Source organism: Equus caballus, chromosome X (genome assembly GCF_041296265.1).
Source record: "Equus caballus isolate H_3958 breed thoroughbred chromosome X, TB-T2T, whole genome shotgun sequence".
In the NCBI taxonomy this organism is placed as follows: Eukaryota; Metazoa; Chordata; class Mammalia; order Perissodactyla; family Equidae; genus Equus; species Equus caballus.
In genome coordinates this window covers 29,720,761-29,736,677 of record NC_091715.1, presented here as the reverse complement: position 1 = coordinate 29,736,677, position 15,917 = coordinate 29,720,761, and the positions used below count along the sequence as shown (strand labels likewise).

General features: G+C 37.1%; 1 protein-coding gene across 1 annotated transcript in view; it reads right to left on the bottom strand.

The window, feature by feature from the left end:
* Positions 1-15,917, bottom strand: part of CFAP47 (cilia and flagella associated protein 47) — a 423,229-nt gene that overhangs the window by 185,067 nt on the left and 222,245 nt on the right. Inside the window, exon 40 of the mRNA XM_023634518.2 lies at positions 5,971-6,057. Coding sequence (XP_023490286.2) covers positions 5,971-6,057 — 87 coding nt within the window. The remainder of the gene's footprint in view (positions 1-5,970; positions 6,058-15,917) is intronic.

Below are 15,917 nucleotides of genomic sequence, written 5' to 3'. Positions count from 1 at the left end.
TACATTTCAGTTCTTGCATATATCTTGAGCTATTATTTATGTTCATTACTACTTTTAAAATATGGTAGCTATTATCTTCACTAGATCTTATTATGCGTTGTGTTAATGAAGAAGTAAATATTTTAATATATCATAATTTTTAAATATTTTGATAATCGACTGGAATATTAGTTTCCTCTATGTTATGGACTGAATTGTGTCATCTTTAAATTCATATGTTGAAGCCCTAACTCCCAAAATGACTATATTTGGAGATAGGGTCTATAGAAGGTAAATAAGGTTAAATGAGGTCTTAAAGGTGAGGTCCTGATACGATAGAATTAGTGCCCTCATAAGAAGAGACACCAGTGAGCTCACTCTCTTTCTCCATGTTCCCACCAAGAAGAGGTCAGGTGAGCACACAGAGAGATGGCTGCCGCCTGCAAGCCAAGAGAAGAGTCCTCAGGATGAAACCCACTGTGCCTGCACCTTGGATTTCCCAGTCAAGGTGGGAAGTCCTTGGACTTCCCAGCCTCCAGAAGTTCCCAGCCCTCAGAACCCTGAGAAATAAATTTCTGTTGTTTAAGCCACCCAGTCTATGGTATTTTGTTATGGCAGCTGAAGCAGATTAAGACACTCTGTAATTGTTGCATCTTATTTTTTGCATTTATAAAACACTATTCTGTGAAGTGGAATAGGCTTCATCAGACTACCAAAGAGCCTGATGACATTAAAAACAGGTAGAAAACCCTAATCCAGAGGAAGAAGATCACGGCAGATTGCTACTCTTAGTATATACATCTGGCTTTCAATCCACTCTGCTTTCCTTAGAGACTTGCCTAATTCTAATTGCTACTAATTATTCAGTGTAGTAGAATGAACTATTTAAAAATTATGGCTCTCCAGAATCCAGCTTTTTTGGGTTTTTAGCAAGAATCAGGACTCAGAAAAATATCTCTAGTAGGGTCTTCTTTCCTTTGGGTGGCATTCTGGGCCAAGCCATTCCGGGACACAGGACGAATGATGAAGCCCCTAAACTCATGGAATATGTGATCTGTCATGCAAAGCAGGTCTGCAAGAAATAATTACAAAGCAGAATGCTAAATACTTTAACACCTTTTCAACCTTAATTCACACTCTCCTATACTCCACATGTATAAGCATAGGTCTTGTACCTCCCCCACCTGCCCCCTCATTGCTTCCGCAATTCCCTCTTTATGCTCCTTCTATACTTGTAGGAAAGTTCTCCCTCTGATCTAGATTTTGACCACAAAGATCTTACTCATATTTCAGATCCCAATTTGTATATTATAAAGGAGAACAGAGTATAGTGTATGCATAGAAAAAAAGTGCTTAATACCTCATTATTTCCCTTAAATGTCTTTTCTTCCACAAAGATCGCTAGCATATCTAGATAGCGTTATTCCTTGCCAATGAGTTCAAAGAGACTATTTTTTTGTATAACATACACTACTGAATGCATTCTGCCCTGTACACTTGCCTACATTTGGGTAGATTGTTTTTCCTTCTCTATTTGATGGCTAGCTCCCTGAGGACCAGATCTCTGACTTCTTTATCCCCATCTTTCTCCAGTACTAAGAACAGTGTTTCACGTGCCACTTAGTAAGAATTTATTCAGTGATAAATAATTCACTATCACTGGAAAAAAAACAGCAAGTCATACCACTGTAGGAAATTATTTATAAAGTGCTCATTTCTGAGCACTGCTAATTCATCATTCAATTTTAAAGTGTGGCTAAAGTCAGTCTCCCATCCTGATCTTTTCTCACAATCTTTTGGATTTAATTAGAATTAAAACTTCTTAATTGCTTTTGCTTATGCTCATGGATCATGTCCCATAAAGGAAAATGTGTGATGAATATAAAGTTTTATCATCCATGTGGTTTCAAATGTGCTGCTTTACATGTATCTGTTGCTTAAAGAGAGTGATATATAGATAGAGGCATTTTTTATTTTTTAATAGACTTTTTTATGCCACCTGAAAGATAATTTCGGCACCCTACTGCTCATTTGGCAAGAGAAAATTTATTATCTGGGGAAATACTGGCTGAAGAGACTCTGAGGAGGAGCATCAGTTAGCACGTGCTGGGCGACGCTGCAGTAACAACTCCCTATCTCGATGGCTTAGCACAATAGTTCACTTCTTGCTCACACCACACGTCCACCCTGGTGGAGAGGATACACTCGGAGATCCTTGGCGAAGGAGGCTCCATTCTACAGGGGCTTCTCTAATAACTGCAGCAGGGAGGGGGAACAAGAACAACTGCTCACTGGCTCTGAAAGCTACCACTTGGAGAAAATGTTGAGCACTTGTTTTCACATGTTTTTGGCCAACTAAGTTATATGTTCACATACGACTTCACCATCACTGGGGAAGTGTTAAATTACTGAGTGCCTAAAAAGAGGAAAACAGGGATATTTTTAAAAAGCTCTAAAAAAATACAGACTGTTTCTGGAGATTTTTTTTAACCTTTTCTTGTTCTCTTATGTTACCTTGCTGATTAAAGCTAGAGACCAGACCAGGGTTTTATTGCGACAATGTAATGCTTATTATATGGTATATTACATAAGAAAGTTAATCAGAGAGGTACTACACAGACTTCCATTTTAGTCATGATTTAAAATGCATGTTCATAAATTTTATTTGCCTCTGGAAATCTATTCAAGATAAACATTAAGGAGAGCTTTAAGAAAAACAGGATGGCTAACATTACTAAGCATTATTTTACTAAGACATATTTAAAGATCAAAAGGTCTCATTACGCTGATGAAGTCAGATCGATGAGACATTAGATAACTTTGTGCTATTTGGAAATAAAACTCTCTTCCGTGTACCCTCATGGTGGAAATTGTTGGTTGCCTATCCCAGTAACCATTGGCCCTTTCCTTCTCACTGACAAAACCCTCATTCTATTTTGATGTGTATGTGGAGGAGGGTGGTTTCTCAGTCTTCCTTCCAGCTAGGTTTGGTCATCTGATTAAGATTTCACCAAAGGGCTACAAGCAGAAGTGCTGTAGGGTATTTCTGCGAAGCTTCTCTAACAGAGAAAGGGCACGCTCTTATCCTTGTGCTTCCCCCTTTCTGCTGCCTATAAAGTGGATTTGATTGTTGGAGTACTGGATACTTTAGCTGATCCTTGGGAAACGTGACTAAAGATGTGCTTGCTACATGAACTGGAGCCTGGGGGTGTTATACAGCAAGCAGTCAGGACCCCAGAAAAGAAGCCATAGTAAGCTTCTAATAAATCTCTTCAGAATTGTCCGGAAAACAGCCTTTTTGATGAACTTGAGACTGTTCCATCTCAACTCAACATAAGGATCTGGGGCTCAGCATTCAGCCCACACCAGTGCTGAAATGACAAACCATGGGCCAGCGCTTTTCCTTGAGAAACTGTGTGGCTTTTGCCTTTGTAAGTCCCACTCTTGCCTTTGATCTGAGAGACAGTCTTCACAGAGGTGCCCAAGAGTGAATCCTCAATTCTTTAAACTAATGGCTCCAAGTCATTCTTTGAGAGTTCATCTACAGAAGTCTGACTATTCTACGTTGGATTATGTTCTCCCTGATCCAACACCAAATGTCACTGTACCTTTATGTTTCTTTTTCTCACAGGAAAAGCTCAAGAGAAGAACTAAGAAAGTATGGCATTTTAAATACAAATGGAAGACACTATATGAGAAAGAACAATCAATAACATTTGAGATCAAAGTGGACACAGACATATTTCTAAGCCGTACTTCATGCTGAGTTGGCAGTTATTTTGAATGAGTACTTCCAAAGTTTCCTTTCCTGCCAAAATTAAATTATAAATGTCTTCATATTTGTTCATCCCATTTTGCTTTTGATTTGAGAAGCATAACATAAAATAGATGTCTTTACCTGTAGCTTCAACAATTCTGGAACTTTGGATCTAATCAAAACTATCTCAAAATATTATATGAAGGAAAATCATATTAAAATTTAGGATACAGAATTCCTATACTGCATTCCAAATTATAAAGGTAGACTCAATTTTGCTGTTCATTAAACTGATCCAACTTTGACCGACTTATGCTCACGGCTACCTACAGCATTTCTTTGAGATCTGACTTTATTTAATATGTGATACTATAAATTATTTGCATTTAATGTGAAGAAATTATTTCAAGGCCATTCAGGTAAAATCTATGATCACAATGAAGCTGCTTAATCACTAAGCAAGAGACTAAAAAGATAAAAACCTAGGAGAATTGTTTACTGAAGAGTTTTTAGCAATACTAGCATTTTATACTATAAAGAAATTAACACAAAATGCCTACAATATTCTTACGGTATCTATAACGTTGCCTTACAGCCCAATGTATTAATTCATATTTTATTGTTCATTAAAGCTAAATGTGAAAGGAAGACTTTAAATGCCTTAGTTAAGCATGAAATTAGCATTCAATAAAACAAATGCAGTGAGACAAAAATGGTTTCTCCTTTAACAGTTTTTCTCACAGAACAACCAATGAAGAAATCAAATGCCTTATAATAAATGCAATGCTTATAATCTCCTAAAACTATTGGCTTAAATACTATTCACTTTTGGAAAATAAACTATATTCATTTTTTTTCCTTTTTGGCAAGGAAGATTGGCCCTGAGCTAACATCTGTTGCCAATCTTTTTCTTTTTTTCTCCCCAAAGCCCCAGTACATAGTTGTATATCCTAGTTGTAAGTCATTCTAGTTCTCCTATGTGAGATGCCACCACAGCATGGCTTGATGAGCAGTGTTAGGTCTGCGCCCAGGATCCGAACCGGCAAGCCCCAGACCACTGAAGTGGAGCATGCGAATTTAACCACTATCAAAATTGCCAAATCCTTGCCTCCTGAGATGTTTTTACATCTAAAAGGATGACACTGATGCTGTCAAGCATTATACAGAGACAAAGGTGTAAAACAAACTAACAACATAGTAGTAATGGTTAACATATGCATGCATTTTGCTAATAGATACCTGCATTATTTTCTTTCTGTCTGACCTTCAACCTTGGTAACCTTGTTTTGATTCTACTTCACTTTATATAGCTATTCTATAGTTTAAAATAGATGAGAAATATAAAGCAATCTAACTTTAAAAAACTCTGCTTCTCTATTCAGAAGTCAAAGTTCTTTCCAAACTGAATACAGACCTCCTAACGTAGGTGGAATAAGCTTAAATACAGTCCGTCCTCATTATTCATGAATTCCATTATTTGCAAATCCGCCTACCTACTAAAATTGATGTAAGACGCCAAAATTAGTACTCATGGTGCTTTCACGTGCTTTTCAGGTGTTTGCAACCTGCACAGAGTGGCGAAAAGTTCCAGTCACTGGTCACACACGTTCCCAGCTGAGGTCAAACAATGTGACACTGGGCCCTTCTGTTTCAGATCTCATACAGAGACGACCAGAGGATGGAGCCGGAAGGGGGCAGTACAGAAGGAAAGAAGTACAGAAGCGCAAGAGCCTCCGGGTCTGGGGCCAGGTGGGCGGGGTTTCAAACAATCCCCCAGCACCTGTTAACGGGTTGGCCTCAGGCAAGTCATTCAACACTTCTGAACCTCATTTTCTCTGTGCAAAGTAGAGAAAAGAGAATCTACCAGGACAGGTTGTTTTCAGGATTTATGATTATAATCTATGTGATTATATATATTTCTCCTAAACAGAATGGCTCAGTGTTCACTAATGGAGGCTCTGTGGCAATTTTATAGAACAGAACTACCAGGAATGAATAATGGGAATCCACTGTATTTAATCAAGTGCATATTTATTCAATTTTCATGCACATAAACCTAGTAACACGTAATAAGACAATAACAGCGTGAATAATATAAATTATATATATAATATAAATTAAATACTTCAAATAAATGAAAACTATTGTGTAATTATATAACAAGTTTACTTGAATGCTAATTTCTCAGAGTTTTTCCTCAGATAATTATAAGCATAAAATATATTGACATTTACTCATGGTTCATGTGGTCAACGAATTGTCCAGATGCAGTTAATTCAGATGGCAAAGAGATAAATGTTGAGGATTCCACCAAAATGACACTAAAATAAACGAAAAAAGGATTATTTTGAGTTCTACTGTAACAAAATTCAGATGACCACAAAACATTCTTCTTTTAATTTTTTTCCATCATTCATAAAATATAATTAGAATCTGAATAAATTATAGTTAAAAAATCCACATGTTCTCAGTCTGCAACTAAAACCATACATTCTTCTCAGTCTGCAACTAAAACCATACATACTAGAAAGAAGGGAAAGATCTAGAATGGAAATATGTAAGTAATAATATTCTTTTATATAGAAAGGCAACACTGAATTCTCATAGCAAGGAAATTTAGAACATAAATGCCTGCCCAAATTATAGTCCAGAAACAAAGAAGAAATCTCACGCTGGTCTCAATGCATTGTCAGAGCTGTACATATTTCATGATTTCTAATCCTATTTCCAAAAAAGAGAAATGTTTCTTTCAGGAGTGGACATGAGGCATGGATGCTAGTTAACCAGTGCATTAATAATTATGCCATCTTCTGGAATCATGCAGCGGTTCAGTCCTTCTTATATGATAATGCTCATTCATTCAAGAATTAGTTACGGAGACTCCATTATGTGTCAGGTGTGGGACTACATGCTAGAAAATACAAACATGAATATGTTATTCCCTCTGCCTTAGGTTGCCCAGGCTGCAGTGGGAGGATAGTGTGGAAATGATACTCTAGCGGTAGGCGAAGGATGTCATGAAGAGTCATGTCAGAAATGCCTAATTCCACCTGCAGAGCTGAACAGGATCTGCATAATATTGTAAAGAACAGATTTATCTAAACTTGATTTGTTAAAAGAAATTTTTATCATGTAACAGTTATTAAGATCTCACAATGCTAGCTTTACAATAAAAAACAGATCTGTAATAAATTGATCAAATGTTTTAGTCTTAAAACACATATACAAACACACACGCAACTGCATACACAGACTAAAATACAACACATTCATATATCCTAATGTTTGAATGCTAACATCAGTGTCTGCCCCCTTACTTTTTTTTTTTTAAAGATTGGTACCTGAGCTAACAAGTGTTGTCAATCTTTTTTCGCCCCCCTCCTTCTTCTCTCCAAAGCCCCTCAGTACATAGCTGTATATTCTAGTTGCGAGTGCCTCTGGTTGTGCTATGTGGGACGCCGCCTCAGCATGGCCTGACGAGCGGTGCCATGTCGGCACCCAGGATCCAAACCGGAGAAACCCTGGGCCGCTGAAGCGGAGCACACGAACTTAACCACTCAGCCATGGGGCTGGCCCTGCCCTCTTATTTTAACTTAATATTTCTGACGCTTCCATATGAGTTGTAGGGAATTATGTGAATATTAAATACTAAAAATTTTTAAACAGACAAAATTAATTGTAGTAAAATGTAAACTATGAACTATGCAACACATATATCAGACTACCAGATTTGCTTCTATCATTGTAAAGTTACAGTTAAGCAAATGCAGGAAGAGCTCCTCTCCAGAGAATAATTTAAATTTAAAATCAGGCACTAAATTCTCATTTAAATTTCATAAAATTATGAGAGCAAAAAAATTTACAATGTTTCTTTATATTTCTATAAATCCAGGGTGAGTCATTGGAGCAATGTTTTTGGTTATAATTTGTTCTGGCTAGAAAACAGTCACAAGAATAATATAATTTGACACACAAAAACATCAAATCAATATAATAAATATTAGATTTTTTCATACTATGCATGTACCATTTTGAGATAAAATAGCGTTCCATACGCTTCCGGTTAAAAGTCTCTGCTTAATTACAATGAGCATGCTTTCCTTAAAACAGACAGAAATATTAATTGTAAAAATGAAATACAAACTGCCGTTAAAATGGAAGAAATCCTATTTGATTACTGTAGCTTCTGAATCAGTGGGTCTTACATTTCAATGTACATGATATAATCGTCTGCAGTGCTTGTTCAAAACGCAGATTCCCAAGCTTCTACTTGCGTGAATTCTGACTTATTAGCAAGTCTGGCATGGATTGCAGGAAGCTCCATTTAAAACAAGCTCTCCCGATGCTTCTTAAATAGCTTTCCTATGGATCGAACTTTGACCATCCTGACTTAGAGCAGTACTGATCTAACAGGAATGTACAAACAAATCCCCGGAAATGTTGCTGAACGCAGATTCTGACTCAACTGAATTGCAGTGAACCTGAGATTCTGTTTTTCTAACAAGCTCCCAGATGATGTTGATTTTGCTGATTCAAGAATCACACTTTGAAAGCAAGAATCTAATCTAAAACGAAAACTATTTTTCAAATTAAACCAGGCTACCAGGAAAAGAAAGGCAGGGAATGGCAGAGTTAGAACCACCATATATTCATCCCTCTATAGAAGCAACAAAAACACAGAAAGCACTTATCAAAATTAACTTTTTCAGATCTCTGGTTAATTAATGAAAGGCTTGCAATGATCTGAGTTGTGTTTATTCAAGAAAAATTGCCAAATCTTGGTAATAACAGTAGAGTGTGTGGCCTAGTAACTTTTATGTTGCAACTCCCATTCTTCTCTCCACAGTTCTGCAGTAGCCTTGAAAACTAGCAGCCTTGCAACCCAGGTAGTTGTGAAAACCTGTAGGCTCTCAGCCACATGAAGGGACAGACTGAGATTGGAGCACTTCAAAAAAATACCATGCCTAGGCTGGCCTTGTTGCCTGGTGGTTAAGTTTGGTGCACTCTGCTTTAGTGGCCAGAATTTGGTTCCCAGATGTGGACCCACACCACTTTTCAGCCATGCTGTAGTGGCAACCCACATACAAAATAGAGGAAGACTGGCAACAGATGTTAGCTCAGGGCAAAACTTCCACAAGCAAAAAGAGGAACATTGGCAACAGATGTTAGCTCAGGGCAAATCTTCCTCAGCAAAAAAAAAAAAAAAAAGAAATCCATCCCTGAGCATTATTACTGTTTAACTTGCCTCACAGGTCCCTGGAAAAAGCTCAGTTCGCAAGGTGTCATCTTTATTCGATCTGACTCAAAGGAAAACACCTATCTCCAGGATGTTTGTTGAAAACAAACAGCAGCAATTGGACCTGTGGCTGCTACAGCAGTTGGACCAAATAAAACCCTGTCAAAACATAAAAGCGAGATGTGGGGAACAAGATGTTCATACGTGGGGTTGTAGTAGCTTGCTAGATCCCCAAAATATGTCAAAGATCTTCAACCCCACCTATGGGAGACAATGATGTCTCACCAAGTAACGAATACGAATAAAGAGATAGAAATTATACAAAAGAACCAATTATAATCTCTGGACTTAAAAAGTACAATATCTGAAATAAAAAAAATCACTAGAGGGACTCAACAGCAGGTCTGAGGTGGCAAAAGAAAGAACCAGTGCATCTGAAAATAGGTCAATGAAAACGATTAATTCTAAAGAACAAAAAGAGAAAAGAATGAAGAAAAATTAACATAGCCCTAGAGAACTGTGGGACACATTAAGCCTACAAACATAAGCCTAATCAGAATTCTGAAAAGACAAGAGAAAGAGGCATAAAGAAAATGTGAGGAAATAAATGATGAAAACTTCCCAATTTGATGAGAAACATTAATTTACACATTGAAGAAGCATAAAAAATTCTATGCAGGATAAATCCAGGGTAATCCCAAACTAGACAATAACAGTCAAACTTTTGTAAGGCCAAGCCACAGTAAGCAGCAAGAGAAAATTTACTCAAAATCTACATTGCTCCTCAATAAAATTAACAGTTGAATTCTCATCTGAAACCACAGAGGACAGAAAGCAACAGGATGCTATATTCAGTGTGCTGAAAGAAGACTGTCAATAAAGAATACAGTATACAGCAAAACTGTCCATCAAAAATGAAAAAGAAAGTAAGATACTATCAAATAAACAAAAACTGAAAAAATTCACTGCTAGCAGACCTGCCCTACAAGAAATACTAACGGGAGTCTTTCAGGCTGAAATAAAAGGACACTAGAAATTAACTCAAAACCATGTGATGAAATAGAAGGCACCAGCAAAGGTAACTACATAACTAAATATATAAAACAAACAAACAAGCTATAAATGTCTTTTCTTTGCAACCCTTTTTATTCTCCTTTCTGATTTAAAAGAATAATGTGAGACAATAAATATAAAACTGTTTTATGGGCTTATAATGTGTAAAGATGCAATGGGTGTAACAATAACAGCAATAATAAGGGGACAGGAAAAGGAGATGTATTGAAGGCAAGTTTCTGAATTACAGTCACGCACCACATGACAATGTTTTACTCAACAACAGACCATACATACAATGGTGGTCCCATAAGATTTGTACCATGTAGCCTAGGTGTGTAGTAGACTTATACCATCTAGGTTTGTGTAAGTACACTCTATGTTGTTCATACAATGACGAAATCACATCATAATTTCTCACAACATATCCCCACTGTTAAGCAACGCATGACTGAATATTGAGATTAAGCTGGTATTAATTTGAGCTAGATTTTGTTTTAAATTAGGATGCTAATTATAAGCTTTAGAGTAACTAAGAGAATAACATATAGTAAAAGAAACAAAAAGGAATTTAAAAGGTAGGCTAAAAATAAATATTTAATACAAAATTAAGCAGTAAGGAAAAATAGAAGAACAAAGACATAAGACATATAGAAAACAAGTATCAAAATGGTAGACATAAATCCTACTGTATCAGAGATAACATTAACTTTAAACGGATTAAACATTCCAACCAAAAGGCAGGGACCGACAAAATGGATAAAAACAGACTAGAAAAAAGACAAACATTGGTTCAAAGACACAACTAGAGTAGGAGCAAAAGAATCAAAAACTACTTACCATGAAAACAGTGACAAAAAGAGAACTAGAGTGGCTGTACTAATAATGGACAAAACAGAACTTAAAGCAAACATTTTTTCCAGCATGACTGCTCCATGGACCCATGAAAATGATTTTTTCCCAGGGAAATGAGTAAAAATTATAAAAATCAACTATTTAAACTCTCTGGAAATTATCCTAAGGGCACAGGACAAATGAAGAAAAATCTACCCAATATTTACTAAATTCAGTAAAAAAAAAAGGTAAAATCTGTGGCATTTGAACCAAGACCACTCCCACCATCCTCTTTCCCGACTCAGCATGACAGAAACTCTACACTAGACTGGTACAGCTAAAAATACAGGGCTCTCTCTTCCTCCAGCTCTCGGCTGAGAGTTATCTTTCTGGGAGCAGTAGTATATCAATATTTCTCATCCTGCTTCCAATACATGTTGGTGAGGCTAAGTTCTGGGCAAGAGCAGTTGACAGGAACTGAGGGGCTCCCTTCTTCTGCCCAGAACCCACTCATGGGACAGAAGCTCTCCATGAGTGTGAAATCGCCCTTGCCCTAGCTTATAAAGTGATTTTCTATACTGGCAGAAGCAAGCCAAGAAAACCTAAAGCTATTATCCCCTATCCCATCTAGCACTCAGCTCTGAATGAGGGGGTATTACTTGGGGGAAAAGAGCACCACTGTCCTCGCCTCCAGCTACAGAGCCATGGCTCAAAGATTTTGCCTGGAGGGAGAAGCTGGCCTTAAAATCAATAGCTCTTATATTCCTAAAGGAACAGATTTCATCTTCAATGAAGCATGGAGAAGATCAAGCCAGAAGGTGCTCTTAAAATAGTGCAGGTTGTGGTGAAAGGCAATTGGGAGGAGATTGGTAGATTCAGTGAAGATACAGGCTAAAGTGTAGAACTGGTAGTTTGGTGGAGAAAACTGGGGAAAGAGACAGCTGGGGAAAGCCCTCCTGGAATCAGAATAAATCTCAAACACTGACCTAAGGAACTATTATTTCCAAGGAGCCTAGATTTGATGGACTTGGTCTGAGGAACAATTTACGCCTCCTGTAGAATTGAAATTAGTGGAATTTAAGAGCTGGGTGTGCACAGGGAAAGGAATAGTCAAAGGGAGTCTGCCAAAGCCACTGTCATGCCAGAGTGTCTGTGGGCATGTCCAAGGCTATGTCCCCTGACAAGCAACATCAGAGTCTTCACACTATGTGTGTGGGGGGGTTCTTGGGGGGAGGGGGTAGACATGGCTAAAATAAGCCAGTAAAATAGGTCAGTAAAAAATTTAAAAACCAGAAAACATTAACATTAACCATCCTATGGGAGATGGGACCAATACTCAGAGTTGCTACAAAGAACTGAGAGAAAATAGAACAAAGTAAAATAAACAGTGTCTCATACATATATGGTAACCAGTAAATGCAGCAATATATCCATAATGGAATTACCAGAAGAAGAGAGAGAGAGAAAGGAAAAGAAAAACCATCTGAAAAATGAGGTGGGTGAGAGCAAAGCTGGATTGGGCTATGGAAATTATTCCAGAAGGTAACATCAATCCATAGGAACAAATAAAAACAGAAATGAGAAATAAGAAGGCTAATATAATAAAAACCCTAACTATACACTTTCTATCATGGGCTGAATTGTGTCCCCACTTAAACTTCATATGTTAAAGCCCTAACCCCTACTCTCACAAAGTGACTGCATTTGGAGACAAGAGGTGATTAAGTTAAGATGAGGCCATTAGAGTGGGCCCTAATCCATTGTGCCTGGTTTCCTTCTAAGAGGAAATGTGGACATACAAACAGATATGAGGGACGCACACACACCGAGAAAAGACCATGTGAGGACACAGGAAGAAGGTAGCCGTCTGCAAGCGAAAGAGGCGGGCCTCAGGAGAAACCCAATCTGCCAACACCTTGATCTTGGACTTCCAGCCTCCAGAGCTGTGAGACAATACATTTCTGTTTCTTAAGCTACCCAGTCTATGATATTTTGTTATGACAGCCCTAGCAAATTAATACACTGTCCTTTCTTCTCTCAGCTTTCTTAAGGTCATAAAAATTATACAAAATTTAAAAAGAGAAAATACTCATAAATATTATATAATGTTATTGATCATTGTAACATTACTGATATAATACATATGATAAAAATACAAAAAAAGGGGGAAGGGAATTGAATTTTATAAGAGTAACACTTTGTGAATCTCACTGGACTTACGTTAGCATATATCTGAAGCTGATTATAAGTTAAGATGTATATAGTAATCTCTAGCACAACCACTAAGCACATAACTCCAACAATATAGTTAATAAGTCACTAAAGAAATCAAAATGCTACATTAGAAAATATTCACTCAATGTAAAATAAAGCAGTCATGGCAGAGTAGATGAACAAAAAATGTGAAATATATAGAAAAACAAATGGAAATTGATAGATGTAAATCCAACTATGTCAATAATAACATAAATGTGAATGCATTAAACAATTCCATCAAAAGGCAGTGATTATAAGACCAGATTTAAAGACAAACAACAAAACAAGATCCAACTATATGCTCTCTGCAGGAAACACACTTTAAATGCGAAGATACAAATAGATTGAATGTAAAAGGATAGAAAAATATATATCGTGCATACAACTACAAGAAAGCTGCAGTGGCTATACTAATATCAGACATGATAGAATTTGAAACAAAAATGGTAACTATAGATGAAGAGAGACATTTTGTAATGTTAAATACTTCCAAACTCATTTTAATGGATGAGCACTACCCTGATAGCAAAGCCAGACAAACATGCTACAAGAAAAGAAAATTACAGACCGATATCCCTAATGAGCATCCTCAACAAAATACAAGCAAACCAAATTCAACAGCACGTTGAAAGGATCATAAAACATTATCAAGTGAGATTTATCCCTGGGATGCAAGGATGGTTCAACATACAGAAATCAGTAAATGTGATACACAACATTAATAGATCGAAAGTTAAAAAGCATATGATCATCTCCATAGACGCAGAAAAAGCATTTGACAAAATTCAACATCCTTTCATGATAAAAACTCTCAACCAATCAGGTATAGAAGGAATGTACCTCAACATAATAAAACCATATATGACAAGCCCACAGTTAACATCATATTCAACAGTGAAAACCTGAAAGCTTTTCCTCTAAGATCAAGAACAAGATGATGGCCACTCTCGTTACCTCTATACAATACATTACAGGAAATCCTAGTGAGAGCAATCAAGCAAGAAAAATAAAAGCCATCAAAATCGGAAAGGAAGAATTAAAATTATGTTTGCAGACGACATGACCTTATTTATAGAAAACTCTAAAGACCCCACCAAAAAACCCAAAACTGTTGGAACTAATAAAATTCAGTAAAGATGCAGGATACAAAATTAACATTAAAAAAATAGTTGTGTGGGGCCGGCCTGGTGACACAGCAGTTAAGTTCGCACATTCTGCTTCAGTGGCCCAAGGTTTGCCGGTTTGGATCCCAGGTGCAGACCTATGCACTGCTTGTCAAGCCATGCTGTGGCAGGCGTACCACATATAAAGCAGAGGAAGGTGGGCACGGATGTTAGCTCAGGGCCAGTCATCCTCAGGAAAAAAGAGGAGGATTGGTGGCAGATGTTAGCTCAGGGCTAATCTTCCTCAAAAGAAAAAAAAAGAAAGAAAACCAGTTATGTTTCTATACACTAACAACAAACTATCTGAAAAGGAAATTAAGAAAACAATCCCATTTACAATAGCATCACAAAGAATAAAATACTAAGGAATAAATGTAATCAAGTAAGTCAAAGACTTATACACTGAAAACTATAAAACACTGATGAAAGGAATTTAAAAAGACAAAAAAATGGGAAGACATTCTGTGTTCATGGATTGGAAGTCTTATATTGTTAAAATGTCTGTGCTAACCAAAGCAATCTACAGATTCAGTGCTATCCCCATCAAAAGCCCAATGGCATTCTTTACAGAAACAGAAAAAACAATCCAAAAAAAATTCATATGGAACCACAAAAGACCAAGAATAGCCAAAGTGATCTTGAGACAGAAGAACAAAAATTGAGGCATCACACTTCCTGATTTCAAAATACATTACAAAGCTAAAGTAATTAAAACAGCAGGGTACTGGCATAAAGACAGATATACAGCCCAAAGAAAAATAATAGAGAGCCCTGAAATAAACCTCATATAAACTGTCAACTGATCTTTGACAAGGGTGCCAAGAATACACAATGAGAAAGGATAGTCTCTTCAATGAGTGATGTGGGGAAAACTGGACAGCCACATGCAAAAGAATGAAATCAAACCCTATGTTATACCATACACAAAAATCAACTCAAAATGGATTAAAGATTTAAATGTAAGACCTGAAGCTGTAAATCTCCCAAAAGAAAACATAGGGGAAAAGCTTCTTGACACAGGTCTTGGCAATAACTTCTGGGATATGACACCAAAAGTACAAGTAACAAAAGCAAAAATAGTCAGGTAGGACTACATCAGACTACACAGCTTCTGCACAGCAAAGGAAACAGTCAACACAGTGAAAAGGCAACTTACAAAATGAGACAAAATATTTGTAAACCATTATCTGATAAGGGGTTAATATCGAAAATACATGAGAAACTCCTACAATTCAATAATAATGGGGAAAAAAACCAAATAACCCAATTAAAGGGACATTTCTCCAAAGAAGACATACAGATGGCCAACAGGTAGATGAAAAGGTGTTCAATATCGCTAATCACCAGAGAAATGCAAAGCAAAACCACAATGAGATATCACCTCACACCTGTTAGAAGGACTAGTACCAAAAAAGCAAGAGACAACAAGTGTTGGCGAAGACATGGAGAAAAGGGAACGCTGTGCACTGTTGGTGGGAATGTAAGTTAGTGCAGCCACTATGGGAAACAGTATGGAGGTTCTTCAAAAATTAAAAATAGGGGCCAGCCCAGTGGTGCAGTGGTTAAGTGCACACATTCCACTTTGGCTGTCCGGGGTTCGCTGGTTTGGATCCCAGGTGTGGATATGGCACTGCTTGGC